Genomic DNA, 18,065 nt, shown 5'->3' with positions numbered 1-18,065 from the left:
TGGAGAGACAACAGTCTTAATCTCGGATATCCCGTACACCGCCACGACGTTAAGCTGATAAGACAACAGATATACAACTAGTATATCGTAAATCATCTCGGTGTCTAGCTGACAAGACACATTAATTGATGTAGGCATGTAAAAATGAGTTCTAAAACGTTTTGAAGTAAATACAGAGAACATCCGACAGAGAGCAAGATTGGGACATTCGTAGGGTTTTTCATGAATTATATTAATCATACTGAAGTTTATATAACCATCGAATCCGAATCATAGGTTTTCTAGTGATTGTTGAGTCTACTCGTCGTCCGTTCATTCGTTCGTATTTTCTTCTGTCATTACTTTATAAATGCAACTTCTCCAAAACAAGTAATTTCATTTCACATGGGTCGCAATACATAATATATCATATCGAAGGTCAATCGCATCGCATCCCAATATCGTCGCGTCGTAACTCCTCGCTAGTCGCATCGCTATTGCAACCGGAGCAGATGCACAGTTTTACTGTTACTGTGCTTTATGGCGTTGTACGTATCCGTATCAAAACATGACTATCTTAGCTATATATAGAAGTACGGATAGACATCTTGTGTCCGTCACTCCTCCAAACCCACCGATAGGATTTCAATGAAATTTTCTCAGAATATTTATTTTATACTACCATGGGCACCTCTTGTTTATATATTGATTTCTTTATTCAAATGATTTGTTTTGTCTTTCATAACATGGACTTGCAATGTCGCATCTAAAGATCAGGAGATGATGTAAACATGTTTGCTAATGATACATCTATTCATTAAAGACAAAACAACAAAGATGTGCATAATGTATTTTTTAAGTGCGTTTGAAATGAAACTAGGATTTAACACTTTAGTTCTCACATAAAAAAGAACCATTTTTATTTCAAAGTTATCAGAATATCATTTTTAATTTTTATATTTGGGATACTATCGGTTATCTTATTAATGTAGGTTTCAGGTTAAACCATAAATTGTAACTCCTGCTCAGATCTCGAGTAGATCATAACCGCAAGTATCATATCCTACAATGAAAACCACAATATTTAGATATATCAAGTATATTTTATAAATTTTCAATTCAAGTTTACAATAATCGTGCTTCATTTTAACGTTATAAATATTTATTCAATTATTGTTTCCGCCCTATCGTCTCTAATATACGCGTTTTAATATCTGATTTTAATTGAATTTAATAAAAAAAATATGATAAAATATTGAATGATACTAAAGTCAGAAGTTTTTTTTTATATTTATATTGTCTATTAACATCTTATTTTTGGTTCACAAGGGATTTTACCTTCTTCATACTTTCCAGGTTGTTTCATAAAATCAAACTTAGTTATTCAAATCTTTATTATTCTATCAATGAATAAAATATTGCAGAATCATTATCAGTATATTCGTAAATATATTATCTTTATGTATTTTTCTTCTGAATTTCTGTTGCTCATTCGATGAAACTTTAAAACGGACGACTTTTTCACTTTTGAAAGTGTGTGTTTTGTTGAATATTGAAAAGAAAGAAAAAGGACAAATTGATTTTTGCAAACATTTTGTTTGCTTTTTGTGAGCAAAACTGATAAGTATGAATTATTGAAATAGTACGAAAATCATTGTATACTTTTTATTGTTTAATGAATCAATAATATATAACGTAAGAGAACAGTAATAGAGAACGATCAATTTTTATTCCGGTGTCTTGATTGGAACACCGAGGTCCGGAACTCCTCTATTATATAACAGTTTATCGGAATCTATTACTTTATTCTCAAATATCTGATTAGTAACATTGCAAGCAGATTTCCGGAGTGAGCAATATAAAAGTTATTCCATTTTCTGGTTTCATAGTAAGCTGTTGACAAACAATGGAATCTGTAATAAATACTGTTATACGTTCGAGGAAATGTTGGATTATTTTGGTTTTTATTCAAATTGGAATATTTTCCAGGACAGGTAAGATATTGAAATTTACTCCGGTTTTAGATATTATAAGAATAGCTAGAACTAGTATTTGTTTTATGTTGATAATGTTATCTTTGATACACAAAGAAGCTGTCTTTTTGAAATATGACTTAAGATGAACTGTTCATATAAGTGATATTAATGAGTGCTACATGCTTTTAATTCACAAGTAATTATAAGAACTAGTTATAACTAATATTTTTATCTAAATTCAATATTTGTTATAAACTGAAACAACTATATTTGTACATGGCCAGATAAGTACATTACATAGAAATATGTTATCTTTAAATAGTCTAATTTCTTCATGAAACAATAATTTAAATTAATGAAGACTTGTAACTTAGGACCCTTACTTACAAATGCTACGATAAGTAAGAGTTTCTATAACCATTTAGTTTGCACCGACGTCTGACGGCCTTTTAGGAATTGTCCACCCGAGGCCCCAAAAAGACCTAAAACCCCGTCAGACGCCGGATTAATGTCGAAATAATGACCACTGTACTCTTTGAAACACATAGTCTCCCTTCTAGGTCAATCAAAAGTTGAAACGTGAAATGCAAGATTTATCAGTTTTAAGTTTGAGTAAGTAGTTTGAGTATTTCTCACTTCATCGTAAGCAACTGGACTAAACCCAAAACATTGTACTTTTTTCATTAGTAACTGGTTGTCTTTCGTCATTTTTTATATGTGTTTTTCATCATTTTGTAAAATTTGGTGTTCATGACAGATCTTTGATAATCTATTCTAGGTTTATTTTAATAATTTTCTAGATTCGATTTTGTCTTGGCTATTGCTGGATAACGCATTTTGACCTCTAGATCTATTTTGGCTCTAGTGTTGGTGGATTGCTGTCTCGTTGACGTATACACCACCTTTCCTGTTAAGCATAAATAGAAATTCTTTAAATAACCGGATTATATTTAAACCTTAATGTTATCTACTGATTGATTGTTGGCTGCTTAACGTACAGCGACAAATAGTTCATGCATGTTCAGGACGATGTTATCTTCTGTATTGAATGTTGGTAACTTAACGTACAGTGACAACAAATAGTTCATGTATGTTCAGGACGATGTTATCTAATGTATTGATTGTTGGTTACTTAACGTACAGTGACAAATAGTTCATGCATGTTAAGGACGATGTTATCTACTGTATTGATATTATACGAAAAAGATAGAAAAACTTGTTTGTTAAGTAGTATGACAAAGTTCTTATGTTTTTTATATAAAACTCATCAGAGATACCTGGGCTTCAATTTCGGTGCGCCAGATGCGCATTTCGTCTAGATACGGTTCACAGATCCAAAATAGGTAAAACGGACAAAAATGATCAAAATCGTTTGCTATAGAAGATTGCATATACATGTTATATATGTTGACTCATGGTTGTGGTAACGAATCATTAAAATATTATAAAAATGTAAGGAATGTGTCAAATGAGTACACTTTGTATAATATTGTGAGAATTTTGAATTAGTCTTTCGTAATATATGCACCTACACTTTGTAATAGCATGGTAATTCGTAAAGAGGACAAAGGTCATTTTTTTTTAAGTTAATAACTTGACAAGGATTACTCAGTACTATGTACTATATACTGTATTCATTATACAAACAATACATTTAAAACGTAATCAATGCACTACGTCAGAAAAAGAGAGTGAAGAAAATGAAAAAAACACTTTGAAATGCAACAAAAGAGATAGAAGATCGTATAGGAGCAATAAAAAAAAGATAAGTCGAAGAAAAAGAGAGAACACGTATATGTCAAAAGAGCACAGATTCCGAACAGACTAAAACAAATCAACAGAACGTTTTAGTATACAAAAACCCAAATTTACGTATCTGAAACATGAGAAATTTACGTAAAATATTAATTATTTCATTTAAGGAAATATTCTAATCCACGAGAAATAAACCCATGGTTAACCCATGAAATTAAGCTATTAAATTCAGCATTCACAACAGAAACATAGTATACATATACTATTTTCATAAATGATAATTTAAACGATTTACTTAATAAAGTATGACGTACAGTGCTCTAAACTCTCGTACATTCACATTAAATCATTTGAGATTTTTAATATCAAAATTACTTTAATTGCGATTGTCAATTTCTACACATCAGTTGCTTTTTAAAGATCTTATTGAATTTTTAAACTGTAACCTTTTATCAGGTGCGTTCGGATGAATATGTTTGGTTGCATTCTCCAGTCCCAGGACAATAGTTCAGTGTTACCTTGATCAATATGTTATTAGATAGTATCACTGTTATAACAGGCAGCTTTTGATACAGAAATTACGATTATTGTTTGTTTATAAAGGTCTCTTGCTTCAGTGGTTTTGGCTCTCATTAGTTGCAATAACGGGAAGGCTTTTATTTGACGTTACAGGTAGAAATAAACATGTTATTCTCTTGTGTCTTATTAACCTGATTTGGTTTGGGAAATTCAGATATTAGATACGTACTTTTCGATATTAGTAATACAGTAAATACTTGTATAATAGTTTATTGAAGACTAAAACGGCGGCTTTTACTTTTTCCAATCCAAAATCAAATTAAAGCAAGTGACCAAAACCACAAACTAAATCAACAGAACAATTGGTTTTTATCCTGTTTTAATCCTGTTTTAATCATGCGCAACTTGCCAGAATATTCCTCATGTTGAATGTGGGCAGTATTTGAAAGAAGAAGAAAAGACTCGGTTATTATTCAAAGAACACGATGATTTTCATTTGAAAGTAAGTTCAGTCTTTGATATATCAGTCTTGTAGGAGTTCATCTACGGTTTTGTCCCAAAGTTTCTTTTTAAAATGTTCAACATGTTCCCTGCCGCCCGCATTTGTGATGCATCAATCAAATGACGAGCTGAATTCACAGGTCCACTTAAGTACATTAGTACACAAAATATCAACAGCAATATTTGGTATGAAAAAACTTTCAGATGAATAATTCCGGTTTTACGGAATACACTTTTGCAGAGCTGTAAGAGTGGAAAAAAATATGTTCAAACTCAATGTGAATTAATCTATCATGGCTCTCCTCTCAATAGACCATGATATCCTGTATATTCTAAATTTGTGCTAATCAATTGCTGTTTGCACAGTTTGCAGTTCGTAAAATAAAATTGAGAATGGAAACGGGGAATGCGTCAAAGAGACAACAACCCGACCAAAGGGCAGAAAACAGTCCAAGGCCACCAATGTATCTTTTGAATCAACTGGTTTGAAATAGCATAATATAACGCTCATTAGAAAAGGATGCAAATATAAAGTGAAGTCCGCGTGTGATGCTACAATTTATTTTTTGTCCACCGAAAATAAAAGTCGTCAACGTACTCTTTTTAGAATAAAATCTGTCAAAATTAAGAAACAATATGACGCTGTTTAAGCAACTGTAACCATATGAACGAACAGTAGAAGATATAATTTGTTCTTCAACCGTGCATTATTTACTATTTACAAATAATTGTTCCCTTTGCTTAAGACAAATACTGAAATTGATACATGAAAATTCAGCATTACGTCCACATCTTCAAAGAATTTCATCATCAAAACGCACGCAACTGCATAGCAATTAACTAATTGCGTTTTATTATACTGCAAAAATTGTAAAAGATGATCATTGACTGAATCAAGATAACAACACAAAGCCATAATTATGTAACAAATGTGTAAAGCTATCTGTTTTGATATAGAATCGACATCTAAAGTGAAGATAGGTCTTTACAGGTCTCACCATCTTTATTCAATATAGAATCGACATGAAAGATGTAGCGGACATAGGTCTACATAGATCTCGCAAACGATATTGGATATAAAATCGACATGAAAGCTGTAGTGGACATAGGTCTACATAGATCTCGCAAACGATAATGGATATAAAATCGACATAACAGCTACAGTTAAGATGGGTCTAAACAATGTATAGAAATTAGAAGATGTGGTATGATTGCCATTGAGACAACTCTCCACCAGAGACTAAATGACGTAGAAGACCGTACGCCCTTCAACAATGAGCAAAATACTCATATGTATATTGGGGAATATGATTTGAATTTGTTAAGGATGTGTATGAGGGGACAAAATATTTATATCAAATGTTATTTATTTAGATGCATTGATAAACGTTGGACGTCTATAGCGTCAATATCTCAGTCAAAATTAGATCAAAAGGGGTGATTGAAATGCACCTTACTGTTCGATTAGGCAAATAATCAAACGAAAAGATCAAAATAATTTCAAATTAAGGTGACAGTAGGTAGCTTACCGATGTCTAAGAAGAAAAAAATCAAGGTTTCAAACATAAAACTGAGGGAATCGCATCCGTTTCCGATCAAATTCATATTTCAAATTAGTGATCTTGTAAGTCAATCAATTCGTGATGTTGACCATAAAACTTATGTAGTGTCGATTTCAGTCTTTCATCCTCATTACTCGGTTGGAACAGGTTTCAGTTTTGTACAAAAACAGTAAACTGCAAAATGCAGTCACAAAGTTGTTAAGAATTTGGCCTGCAAACCCGCCATTTAAAAAAACAAGTTTGGGTATGTTTTCTTAGTCTTCATAAAAGTGAAAAAAAATCCCATTCTTAAATCCAAAATACTTCTTTAATTGTTAAAATTTTATCGTGGTTCATCAGAGGTCTCGAATAATTAACCGTTACCGTTAATTTTGGAAAGAATTTAACGAGATTCGTCGAAATCAGTCGATTATTTTATCGTCATAAAGTAAGTGTACAGTTTATCGTCATGCACCAAAAAATACCGTTAACGTTATTTGGTAAGATTTTTTACAGTTATTCGTCATGAAGGTACTTCAGTAACGACCCTCTTTAATATGTAACAAATTCAGTCTGTTTGCACAAAAAAATATTAATTTTCTTCTACATTCAAGTATATTAAAACAACAACTTACAACAGACAATTTAAAATATCGACAATAGAATTTAAAATCTTTGAAAATTCAATCATGGACGTTCGCCTGTGGCATTTATCGAGTGACTGGTGAATTATTGGCATAGTCGCAGACAAAATTGTTTTGATCATTTGTGTCTAGAGGATTGGAAAATCAGGATTAGCTTTTATTCGTTCTTAAGGGAATACGATTTTCCAAAGTGCACGTTGATGATTAATTAAAAGTGAGATGAAATTCAGTGTCAGTCCGACTATAGCGACCAATTATTTGCGATCAAATTAGCAATAAAGTAATTCACTGTAAATAAAGTCATCAGATTTGTCGGTACAGCAGAACTATATCTAGCGGAAGTGGAAAGTTGGCATTATAAAGCTATAATTATGAGAATATTCATATTGAAAATGTCTAAATACATTAACCTTTGACAAATTTTGTTTGTTTGGTAATGTATTTGAATCATTTCTTTCGAGTGTACACCTTGATCTTTTCCATTTCAAAATTTAATTCGTATATAAGTTTTTTCTTGAGTTTGCATATTGTGAGTTCTGAAAATCCTTAAAGTTAATATCTAAATACAATAAAAAAGATTGCAATGAAAGTTTGTACCTGTGTCAGGTGTTCTCTATATAAACTGATCTAGTAGATCCCCATTAAACCTTGCCATAAAGCAGACTTTATACTTAAATGGGATATAGTAGTAATTTTTCATAACTTGTCTTAAGTGGGTTGGATGTATATAACTGTATTCATGACATGCATATACAGTTTTTCTTTTTATATGATTAAAATGTTACTTTTTCTTCTATCATGACTTTCGATATCACATATAAGATTTCGAAATTTTTACGACATTGCATTTATCTATAAACTTAGGAAAATATGATTCCACGTATATCAATCTCATAAAAATGGCAATCTACAACAACATTTTATAGAATTTTAATACACAAGCACAAACAAGTGGAAGCTTTAACCTGTTGAGCTCTTTTTTTTGTTTGACTTTATACAGGTATTGACAATTAAAGTTGTAAACTGATTTCCCTTTTTCTTGGAGTAAGAAGGATTTACTTATTTCGAAATAGTTACTACTTTTAGATGTTGACAATTTAACTTTACTTCCAAGTTATTCTTCATTATTGAGATTCCACAAGATATATAGAGTCAAAGTACAAACAGTCGATATGCAAATGAAAGAGGGAATTGCTTTAAAGGAATATAGACACCCTAAAATAAATAAAAGATAGATATGTAAATTTTCTTAACTGAAAGTTAAATATACATGCATTCAAAATTTGATCGAAAAAATGTAGTTCGATGTATTTATTTTTGAAAAAAACATGTAGTTCGGTAAATTTATTTTTGACATAGATTTAGCCGGGAGAAGGCGTTCCTTGGTAACCAAAATACTAGACCTAATTGATAGAATTGATAATATTAATGAGATCATAACAGTCCCTTTTAAAAAAAATAAAATCGAGGTATATTTTAGTTATCTTGGTATTTAAGATAACAATGGATAATTGGTTGGTTGAAGCACTATCCGTGAATGTTTTTGAAAATGGATACCAAATGTGTGCAAAAGAAGCTTTTCCTGGCTAATGCACACACTATATAATTTGTGGGAAAAAATTACATCGATGTGTCTATCTGATAACAACAAATACATAAGCAGAAATCCAAGTCTGGTTACCAGCTTAACTGACTATTAGACTTATGGCAACATACAGACAAAATACTTTCGTTTAGTGATTCTTCCGTAAAAAAAGAGGCGGAAGTTACCAAAGATCACCAAAGGGAAAATAAAAACTCATAAGTGTAAGAGAGACTTACAAAAGCATGCCCCATGTTATTGAGTTGTTGTCCAATAGACATTCTATATCATATTAGCTGCTATATATTTCGAAGAAAAAACTAAAGTTAAAATAAATAAATTACAGTGTGTACTTTTTTCGAAGATATCTAGAACAGAACAAATACATTGTAAATATTGTATGGTCAGTTTATTACTTTTGATCATTGTCTGGATGTTGAAGCTAATGTACAGATAGTAATTGGACACAATCAATTGACCACTACAAGTCTATTTAACGGGTCCCTACAGCATAGTAAAAATTATTAAACATGAAAAATATCAGTATTTAGTGCTATTGGGGATAATTTGGCTGTTGTCCGTTGTTTCTTTTATTCATTCTCATTTATCGGTAATAAGGCGTTTTTACAACATTTAGTAGCAAATGACTAATGTTGGACATTCAACCAAATGTAAGATTAGGGAATATAGCAAATGTACTTATTTAAGGTTTCTTAAAAAAAATCTATATCCAGAAACACTGGTGTGAGCTAGATTTTTATATTTGTTTTTTTATATGAGTATTTTAAAGAAACAATTCTACTGATTAAAAAATATGATATGAATTTAATTTACCATTTCTTTAAAGGGTTTATCAATCATGTTAAATATGAGTAATTTTACAGAATTACAGAGGCAAAGGGATTTCAAGGTTTGATTAATTTGTTCAGAAATTTTTAATAAAGTTTTTTGTTTATTGGCTAAATGTTCATGGTAATGCATCTTAGCCATACTGACGAGGGGCGACGAGTTTTTTTTAACGACCTTGACTACCCATGAGGGTCTTGCACGGTCGGTATTAGGGGCTAGGGAAAATGTAGTTCAATTATATTTAGGCCGGGAACATCATAGCCTGGCATCCTGGCCCAATCATATTGCGTCGATAATCATGTAGCGGAGCAAATCAGTAGCCAGGACCCCAGGCTAGGGAACATCAGTTTTTACTCCCTAATATAACGTTTTTCGAAGGCAAGTTGCCATGCAACATCGGTTACCTTTTATCGTTTGGTAAACTGTATGTTTATTCTCTTTTATGAGAACATGGGTTGTCAGACAGCTTGTGATGATGGTTTTTGGAACTGTTTGATATACTTTATTTTGATACATATATGTATCTTTTAAAAAAAAGCAAATAGTCGTTATCAATGAATGTCTATAGAATAATGACATTATTATTCTTGATGCAGAATAAACTGCGAGCCCTACTTTTTATACCTTTTCTAGATCATGTTCAGTGGTTGTCGTTTGTTGGTGTGGTTCATCGGTGTTTCTCGTTTCTCGTTTTTTATATAGATTAGACCGTTGGTTTTCCTGTTTGAATTGTTTTACACTAGTCATTTTGGGGCCCTTTATAGCTTGCTGTTCGGTGTGAGTCAAGGCCGTATTTTGACCTATAATTGTTACCTTTTTACACATTGTGACTTGGATGGAGAGTTGTCTCATTGGCACTCATACCGCATCTTCTTATTTATATCAGTATATAAATAGATGTAATCTTACCCATACAGTTAATTACTTCCTGGACGTCTGTATTCAGCATTGCAGTAATGTGAACTGTCCAGTTGCTGGTCATTATGTCACGATTTATTGTTGACATATTGATAGTAAATAATAGTTCTATTTACACTATTTCATCTCATTTTGATGTAAGAAATAATTTATGAGACAAAATGTCAGTTGAATATACTGTTGTCATTGGTCATTTACGAACTTATTGATTGCTAGCATTATTTGATAAACCAAAGTTGTAAAGACACATAAAACATCAAAGATACAAACTGTGAACAGCGATCATAAAAGTCCATATTGCAATGTTGCCTTTTATTTCGTTAGTTCCAGGCTTTCGTAATTTTTTTTTCAATATTTCTGTTTATCTACTTTATATAAAGTTTTATCATTTCTTTTACATTACAGGTTGTGACATTCAAAACTTCAATTCATTATATTTCCGGGTGCCAAATATGCGCATGTCAAGTCTTCCAGTCATCACAATCAACAATGTAACTGTAGAAGCGTGTGCAGAACGGTGTGTTCGAGAAACTACATTTGAATGTAAATCATTTGACATCGACAACAAAGTTCAAGGATGTCGTCTTTACAACAATTCACTCGACGACCCGTTCATTCATCTGATACCATCAACTTATGTTGACCATTACAGAAGTAGGTTTATCACTGTCTAGTTATTATACATGCATTTACCACATGCTAAAAAGGGTCATGGTTTATTGGCCAGAGCCGGTGATCCCGTCTATTTAGTTTTAAAAGACAGGCGAAAGATACCAAAGGGACATTCAAACTTATAAGTTGAAAATAAACTGACAACGCTATGGCAACAAAAGAAAAGGACCAAAAGACAATCAATAGTATACATAACACAACATAGAAAACTAAAGACTGAGCAACACGAACCCCACCAAAAACCGGGGGTGGTCTTAAGTGCTCCGGAAGGGTTTTAATTTGTCATTTGAGGTATCGTCTCATGAAAAGTTGATGTTAATGCATTGTAAGTGCTATAACTCATAGAAGAACGAAACATTGAAAAAAGTCAGAATATAATTGTGAGAATACTGAAATATCATACCACTTTATTCGAAATTATAATTTCCAGGTTCTAAGAAAGTACGAAAATGATAATCTTGTCACATTTATCACTAAACAGTTAAACCAGGTATTGTATTTGATAAAAGTTTTTTTTTCTAATTCAGATGAAATGGAAACTTTACATAAAATAAACATGAAACAAATTTACAGTACATATACACTATATCCATGATGTGTCTCTGAGAATTTCTGAATCAGCATTATACTGTCGGTAACCAATTCATTGCTATTTTTATTGTTACAGCTGCATATGTAAAGCTTTTTCATAGGCTTCCAAATCATATAGTGACCGTATCACACGATAGAAAAATCCCCGGGATATCTGTAGAAAAATGTGCACGACGATGTGTTCTAGAAGTTTCATTTAAATGTCAAGGTTTTGATTATGAAGTTAGACTTCAGAACTGTTGGCTGACTTCAAAGACTCCAGCGGCCTCCGGAGGAGTGGTAATACAATATGGAACAGATTATTACCAGAGAACGTTTGGTGAGTAATACGTCGACACGCCGTTAGGCAGTAAAGGGGTTGTAACATAATATGTGACATATAACACGCATTTTTGACGGAAACAAATTGCAGATAAAACGGGACTATACTCTAATCATTCCCAGTTTTTGGTGGGGTTCGTGTTGCACATTCTTTAGTTTTCTATGTTGTGTTTTGTATACTGTTGTTTGTCTTTTGTTTTTTTTTCATTTTTGGTCATGGCGTGGTCAGTTTAATTTCGATTTATGAGTTATGAATGTCCCTTTGGTATCTTTCGCCTCTCTTTTTCTAATCCAGTGGATATCTGAGGATTTTTTTTTAATACAAAACAGAACAGATAGCTGATATACCTAACGCTCGATAAAACAGCAATACATTGATAGACATAAAAACATCTTTTCACGCAATATACAGTACCACTTCTGATCATTTAGATCTTTAAGTGAAGATCATTAGATTGGTTTAAGTGCCATAAAAATTCGCAGTTGGAGGTTTCACTTTTGATTAATTTTGCAAAAACTTTTGCTCTTTTAACTCAAACTAATATCTTGGCCTTTTAACCTTTGCCTTTGATTTTATAATCAAAATCAGCAAATAAAAATCAATAACAATTTAAAAAATTAAAGAGTAACTAATGCACACATGAAAATTAATTTTGAGGGCTAAATGTTTTTTTTGCATTTCAATATAAACGTCAATAAATGTTCATCAGAAACGTAACCATCAACATCAAACAACTTTATTTGTATATTTTAATGAACAAATTACATGGTATCTTATTGAAATGTACTAACATTATTTTGTATATAATTTATTGTTGTCTTATGATATGTGATCATATAAAAAGGTAGGTCTAATCTTTTTTAAACGTGCAAATTTTACATGATTTTTGTCAGAATTTGCATCGAAGAATGTCGCTAACCAAAACGAATTAATTTGTATTCGAAAGACAGTACAACTTTACGTTCAACATAACTTGGGCTTCGGTTACAATGTACTTTTCATACTACTCAAAAATTGCCAATACTGTGGCTTTGGGTTTTCTTCAGGTGTTATTCTTTGGAGGTCTGTTTAGAAATAATCTATACTATTATAAGAACCCTAAAGGACACACATTGGGTTGCGATACTACATGTATATGAATGTAAGACTTTTTAAAAATGGTCATGGTTTGAAAATAATTCAGGGAAAATTAACCCTCTCTCTCTCTCGCTGACAAAATATAACCTTTGAATACTTTTGCTTTCAGATGGGCCGTTTGAAAATTTCATCAATTTTGGATATGGAACATTACGTCCTCTAGAAGGAATACACATCTACAACAAGATAATGCTTGGAGTAAATTTAGAACATTGCGCTCAGTTGTGTCTGGTTGAAACCGGTTTTACCTGCTCCAGTTTTGACTACTTATTTAATGATAAATCGTGTCACATGAGTAAATATATAGCAGCCAATGTCCACGGTCTACAGAATGATTACTCGGAAGAATCAAAGTCTATGCATTTTGAGGTGAAAGGTAAGTTTAAAATCATCAAAGACGCCAGGCTTATAATCTTATACGCCAGACGCTGGTTTCATTTTTAAAAGACTCACCAGTGACGCTCGAATCAAAAAAGCTAACACGTCTAATCAAGTACATAAATGAGGAGTATTGAGGACCCAAAAAGGCCTAAAGGTTTTGCCAAATACAGCTAACGTAATATATTCTCATTCGTGTATTCTTTACATATTTTTACACAAAAGTAACTAAATGGTAACCAGATTTGACACACGATCTATTCGAATGACAGTTCGAAATCATTCGTTCGCCTCTATTTTATATCGATATACTTTCTCTTATTTGAAAAAATATGATTGAATTATTACTTTTTTCACCTTTCTTTCTTTTAGTCGTTATCTTGTTTGTTCTTTTCTTATCAGCGGTTTTTCATTGTCGACTTTGAAGAAGTCTCGCTTTAATATAAATCACAATGAACATAAACATAGACAAATATTTAATGAATGCTATGCACTAAAATCAGAATGGAGAACAGTTTTCCATGCATAGCAGGAGACGCTTATTCTATCGACTCATCCGGGCTCCTTTTGAATGATTGTTTGCTGTTTACATCCTGCCCAGTTACAAATATTTCCCGCATATCGTTCCTATTAGAATTTATGCGATCCCCTCAAGTATTTACGAGTTTTGAACATGAATGAAATGCCGTTGTCTCGTATTTATATAAACCTGTTTTTTCAAAGGTTTTAATTAAGTCTCTATTTTATTAATTTGTTCCACTTTGAGATTTGCTACAAATCTTCGTATTCACATCTAGTCTAAAACCAACCAACCGAAACCTAGTCGTTCGGTATTTGCAAATTTGACCATAAACAGGTGTTTAGTTTTCTGTTTAGATTATTTAACGAATCCTGAAAGAGGAGCTTTATACCATACGTTATTTTCTATTCTACCTTGCACAGTTTCATTTAAATCTTTTTATTACACTATTCACAATACCGGGTTCCTTTTTGCCTAATGTGACTTCACCGATTTCGACTTATCAAAGAATTTTTACTTTTTCATTAGCAACACGACGAGTGACAGAATTTTTAGCAGGAAATTCCTATCCTTCCGGTGCACCTAGTTCACCGCTGGTTTTTGTGGGTTTTCATGTTGTCAATTTGAATTGTCTGTGCAGTGATTTGGGACTAAACTTTGTGTTTTTTTCCCCACAAGTTGGAAAACAAGTTTGTTACAATGTGTTTTCTTTACGCTTCCCCCCCCCCTTTTGATTCTTTAAAAAGTGTTTCTCTGATTTACCCTTAATTTGTCTTCCTTGGTTGATTTCGGCATAATGCGAATATATTTCGGTGTATTTTTAATGGTGATAAACGAAGCAAAGTAGGAAAAAAATTTTAAATTGTCAATTGATTCAAGAGATGCTATGCCTGTAGACCATTCCACAAAAGTATAACTAACACGTACTCACATAAGCTTAAGCTTGGTAGATTTAATTGTATTTTTTACTTATATATAATGATTAGGACTCAATAAAAGTAGGTTTATAGCTTATTGTATTCTTAAGGGTATCAATTAGATAAACACTGACGAAATGAATAATGACTTTACTCAATAAAAAAAACATATAAAATTGTTGCATGATGCCAACCTTATAACTAAGAATTAAACTATTTTTGTCCTAGCGAAAGAAAAAAAAAAAAACCAAATGAAACAAAGGTTTGCTGATTTTTATTTTTTATGTGTTTTTGGCATTTTATAGTCTATGGTTACAGGATCTTAATTTGCGTAAGCAAGGGAGAAAATTCCGGAACACGAGAAGTACACCAATAGCTTCCAAATAAATATAATTACAGTTAAGAGCTCGGACAGAAACTCTCTGATGTAATTATTACGATGATATAAGAAAGCAAACAAAGACATTATTTTTCAAAACGAAATTAAGGTAATTAAAGTCAGATTTTTTTTTTAAAGTTTACTAATATGAATATTTCACGACCAAAAACAAGAGAGACCAAATAAGTATTCAAAATGTTTGTGTAAAACATAAACAAATCATATAACTACACAAAAGAGGAATGAAATCAAAATGACAATATTGCACATGCAAACAACATTCCAAAACTTCCTTTCAAAACCGTTCAACAACTTTATTTTGAAGGTTACAAGTACCAATCGAATTGGTTCTATAAAGCCGTTGTTGACTTGATAAAGTCTTGTGTCTCATTAATTAAAGAAATATCGTTCAATTCATTGAGAATTACTCTTGCCAACAAAATGAATGAAGACTCTCAAGTTGATATTGGCTTATTCATCATACTGAATCTATATAATTCAATACCCCCGAGAAGTAGAATTAATTAAACTGGTTCGCTGTTGAATACATGAAGATACCAAAAGTAGAAATGCAAAATGTTTTAGCAATAAGCCAAATGAAAATTATCATGTGTATGTAAGGGTTAACTTTAAGATGGTTAGAATAGAATAAAAATAAGATATGTCCTAAGATCATCTTTTTTTCGCTCTTAGCCGTGTTATCGAAAAGATCTTATCTTAGGATATGTCCTAATTTTGGTCCTTAGACAACTTATTAGTAGACTATTAGAAGAAAACATTTTTATTTTGTTACAGATTTCATTATGCAACTTTATTTTAAATGACATTTTCTTCTATATTTTCTTCCTTTTACTTGATTAAAAATATTTTTAAACTGATATTTTGAATATAAGATTTAAGTTTAAGCATAATATGTGTGCAAACCTAATGTAGCATACAGAAATCCTACTATTTTTGTATATTCTTGTTTAAATAATTGTATCATTACACGGCAACGAGAAAATTGCACTTAGTACTACGATAGGACATCTTTGTTAAGATTATCTTAGGATACCTTCGATATACAGTCTGATATATATATCATAAGACAGTCCTAAGACTGTCCTATAATTTGTCCTCAGATATATCTTAAGACAAATCTTAGGACACTTTCGATGACACGGCCCCAGATTAAAACTTTGGGCTTGTTTTATGTTTCACGAATAAACTCTATTTTTTATTATTTATTTTTTTAATATATTTTATTAGTCTGGAATATCTAAATAACTTATGACTGATAATTTGCAATTTTGGATTTTTTTTATCTGTATATATTATTCTAACATTGATGAAAATACGAGCACTAGCTTAACCCAACCAAATGTTTTAGAGAGCCTATAAAGAAATCTGGTAGAATTTCAGTGGTAAATAAATGTATGTTTCGCCTCTTTTGCTGAGAAGTTGGTGTTAATCTCAGATATGTGGTCGTCGCTACTGAATATTTCTCAATCGTAAATACTCGAGGTTGTTTAATTAAGGTTTTCAATACAGTGTTGGGGTTGTCCATTTTTTAGGTCGTAGAGTAACCGTTAGATATCGATATTGCTGACTGCCTAACGTAAGGAGCCGCGTCTAAAGTTGTTCTTTGTCATATCCCAATTTTATGTCGTCATCATTTGGTGTTGATTGCAGAAATTTTTTTGTCTTTAAAAAAAAAAAAAACATCTCCTTTTATTCATATTTAAGGGGAATATTCGATGAAGACATCATCATTTCCGGAAATATATCCAATGCAGCTTTTTAATCAACATAAACATGAAAAATACATGTAAAAATTGTGTAATTAAAATACGTAATGTGTAAATAACCTAAATACCAATTTTGAAGTTATGTATTTTTCGGTATTTTTGTCTGTTTAAATGAAATGTAAAATTTTCAACAAAAAGTTCATTTGAAACAATAATGGCAGAAAATCATATTGCGTCTTTTATTAGTCTATTGTATAGCAGATAAAGGCTTCAAGCAACTATTTGCGTTCTTTTTATAGATAATACAAAAATCAATTCTATAAGAATTTATTTAGTTTCCAGCTGAAAACATCTTCAATTAGTGCAGATTGAAAACTTAATTGACAATATAAGAGATGGAGACAGACTTTTATTAACAACAATGTGTTTATGTCATCTTAACCAAACATGCCTTGTATTGAGATCCTCAAACATTTATGTGTTTACCAAATATGTCAATCTTCGTCCAGTGAACAGTCATCTAATAACAATTCTTGTTACATTTCTTGACTTACAAACACATCTTAGAGGGATTTTAATTCAAAATCACGATCTCAAATATATTTTATCGAAGTGATGTTTTGGAAATTCTGTTTAAGGATATTCAATTTGTGAATGATCAATATTGACAAGAAATGAAAATGAACATAGCAAAGTAAACGATTTGAATGTATATCTATATAAGAATAAATGTGTTTGCTACAAAGGAAGTTTTTTTCTACTGTAGTCACTCTAAAATATCTTAGTTAAAGTTTCAAAGCGTGGTTTTCATTTGTCATATTTGGTGTTTGTACGTTGTGACGTTCTTATGTCTCCAGTTTGGTACGAAGTAGTTGAAAATACATTTGCATTTAGTCTATGGAATAACAAAGTATGCGCAAATTAATAGTTACTGTAGTTTGTTGCTTACACACGTAAGAAATTAGTGTGTTGTTTTCCCGAGGATGACGGTGCCTCGACTCCAATTTTAATTGACTAGGATTGTCAGTTTTCCTATCGAAGGTCGGTGGTTTTCTCCGGACACTCAGGCTTCCTCCACCAAAAAAAAACTGGCCGCCACGAAACAGCCAAATAGCGGTGCTTAAAAGTGGCGTTAAAACACCAAAAATCAAAAATCAA

The 18,065-nt window shown here is 31.7% G+C and overlaps 1 protein-coding gene across 1 annotated transcript in view; it reads left to right on the top strand.

Annotated features, from left to right (window-relative positions):
* Positions 1-1,802: 1,802 nt before the first annotated feature.
* Positions 1,803-18,065, top strand: part of LOC127729647 (uncharacterized) — a 37,198-nt gene continuing 20,935 nt past the window's right edge. The window contains exons 1-4 of the mRNA XM_052237499.1: positions 1,803-1,973; positions 10,670-10,918; positions 11,604-11,846; positions 13,096-13,362. Coding sequence (XP_052093459.1) covers positions 1,886-1,973; positions 10,670-10,918; positions 11,604-11,846; positions 13,096-13,362 — 847 coding nt within the window. The 5' untranslated portion in view covers positions 1,803-1,885. The remainder of the gene's footprint in view (positions 1,974-10,669; positions 10,919-11,603; positions 11,847-13,095; positions 13,363-18,065) is intronic.

Source organism: Mytilus californianus, unplaced genomic scaffold (assembly GCF_021869535.1).
Source record: "Mytilus californianus isolate M0D057914Y unplaced genomic scaffold, xbMytCali1.0.p SCAF_2, whole genome shotgun sequence".
NCBI lineage: Eukaryota > Metazoa > Mollusca > Bivalvia > Mytilida > Mytilidae > Mytilus > Mytilus californianus.
Note: the sequence above shows the minus strand (reverse complement) of the source record. Positions and strands in the feature narration are given on the sequence as shown.